At 42.7% G+C, this 2,213-nt stretch overlaps 1 protein-coding gene across 2 annotated transcripts in view; it reads right to left on the reverse strand.

Moving 5' to 3' along the window:
* The window catches only part of Trip4 (thyroid hormone receptor interactor 4), an 82,862-nt gene that overhangs the window by 5,767 nt on the left and 74,882 nt on the right, over positions 1–2,213 (reverse strand). Inside the window, exon 13 of one of the 2 annotated variants that reach the window (XM_029543714.1) lies at positions 1,919–2,021. The exons of the other annotated variant lie outside the window; for it this stretch is intronic. Coding sequence (XP_029399574.1) covers positions 1,919–2,021 — 103 coding nt within the window. The remainder of the gene's footprint in view (positions 1–1,918; positions 2,022–2,213) is intronic. 2 annotated transcript variants of the gene reach the window in all.

Genomic DNA, 2,213 nt, shown 5'->3' on the forward strand with positions numbered 1-2,213 from the left:
GTCAGTGCTCTTAACCACTGAGCCATCTCTCCAGCCCCCTTAAATTGTTTTTATGTATGTTCTATGTGTGTGTGTGTGTATATATATATATATATATATATATGTGTGTGTGTGTGTGTGTGTGTATGTATGTCTGTATACAGTATGTGTATATAAGCATGCATGACATTGTAATACTGTATACATGTAATCAAGGACATCTTGCAGGACTCAATTCTTTGCTTCCACCAAATAGAGATGGAACTTGAGTTTTCAGGCTTGTCAGTAGCACCCTTAGCAGCTGAGTCACCTCTATGTCCTGGAGCCTAGTTTTTCTAAGATGTGGATTCTAACCTTGGCATTATGGTACACATCTATAATCTTGGCATTCTGGGGTAGAGGCAGGAAGGCTGGAGTTCAAGGTCATCCTCAGCTATGTAAAGAGTTTAAGGTCAGCCTGGGCTACCTAAGACTCACAAACACTTGGGGCTAATATAGTGAACATATAGCACATTCTTTTCACAGAGTAGTAATAATGTTTAATTGTTTACGTTTCTCCAATATTTTACATTTAATACCTAAAGCATTTCACTACGCAACCACATCTATAATCTCAACACTTAAAAGAGTGAGGCAGGCCAGGTGTGGTGGCGCACGCCTTTAATCCCAGCACTTGGGAGGCAGAGACAGGTGGATTTCTGAGTTCGAGACCAGCCTGGTCTACAGAGTGAGTTCCAGGACAGCCAGGGCTACACAGAGAAACCCTGTCTCGAGAAACCAAAAAAAAAAAAAGAGTGAGGCAGGAGAATTGCTGTGAGATCTATGCCAGTCTGTGCTACATAGTGAGACTCTGCCTCAAAACAAAACAAAACATATCAAATCATATGAAACAAATGAGCAAGAAGTTACAAGAGGAGAAGTGTTAGTCATGATTCCTATAACTCTCATAGAGATTTTCATGTGTTTTGTAAGGTATAATGCAGTAATTTTTAAAAAAAAATCAAGGCTGGCAAGATGGCTCAGTAGTTAAGAGCACTGACTGATCTTCCCGAGGATGAAGTTCAATTCTCAGCACCCACATAGCAGCTCACAGCTCTCTGTAACTTGAGCTTCAGGAGATCTGATACCCTCACACAGAAACACATGCAGGCAAAACATTGATACACATAAAATAGACTAGGGCTGGACAGCAGACCAGGTTCAAAGCTTTTGTCACTCTTAAGGACTACAATGGTCACATTGATCTTGGTGTTAAGTGCTCCAAGGAGGTAGCCACTGCCATCCAAGGAGCCATCATCTTAGCCAAGTTCTCCATTGTTCCAATGTAGAGAGGGTACTGGGTGAACAAGATTGGCAAGCCCTACACTGTTCCATGCAAGGTGACAGGCCACTAAGGCTCTGTCCCTGCCCCCAGAGGCACTGGCACTGTCTCTGCTCCTGTGCCTAAGAAGCTTCTGATGGTGACCAGCATTGATGACTGCTACACTTCAGCCAGGGGGCTGCACTGCCACCCTGGGCAACTTTGCCAAGACCACCTATGATGTGACCTCCCAAACCCACAGCCTCCTGACCCCAGACCTCTGGGAAGAGACTGTGTTCTCCTTACCAGGAATTCACTGATCAGCTTGTGAAAACCAACACCAGAGTCTCTGTTCAAGGACCCAGGCTCCAGCTGTGGCTACTTATCACATAAGAGTTTTTATATAAGAAAAATAAAGTGAATTAAATCTGTTTAAAATTGGTCTGGAGAGATGGCTCAACAGTTAAGAACACTGACTGCTCTTCTAGAGGTTCTGAGTTCAATTCCCAGCAACCACATGGTGGCTCACAACCATCTGTTATGGGGTCTGATGCCCTATTCTGATGTGTCTGAATAGAGTGAAAGTGTACTCATAAACATAAAATAAATAAATCTTAAAAAGAAAGGATGATTACTTACAGATTTTAGGATTTCCTTTAATAGGGAACTTCACAATCATTTCCTGGGGATTTTTGCAGATGAAAACAAATGAAGAGTCAGACTCTTGACTGATGTCGGGGAACTAAAAGAAAAAATTCAGGCTAGTTGGGACAAATCTGTTTAAAAATGATCAAGGACCAGCTCAGACAACAACGCTCTGCAGTTCACAGACCAGAAGGGTGGTATTCAACATTCAAGAACAGAAATCTACCTTTCTGCAGCTCTCTCTCTCTCTCTCTCTCTCTCTCTCTCTCTCTCTCTCTCTCTCTCTCTC

The sequence above is a fragment of the Mus pahari genome, chromosome 10 (genome assembly GCF_900095145.1).
Source record: "Mus pahari chromosome 10, PAHARI_EIJ_v1.1, whole genome shotgun sequence".
NCBI lineage: Eukaryota > Metazoa > Chordata > Mammalia > Rodentia > Muridae > Mus > Mus pahari.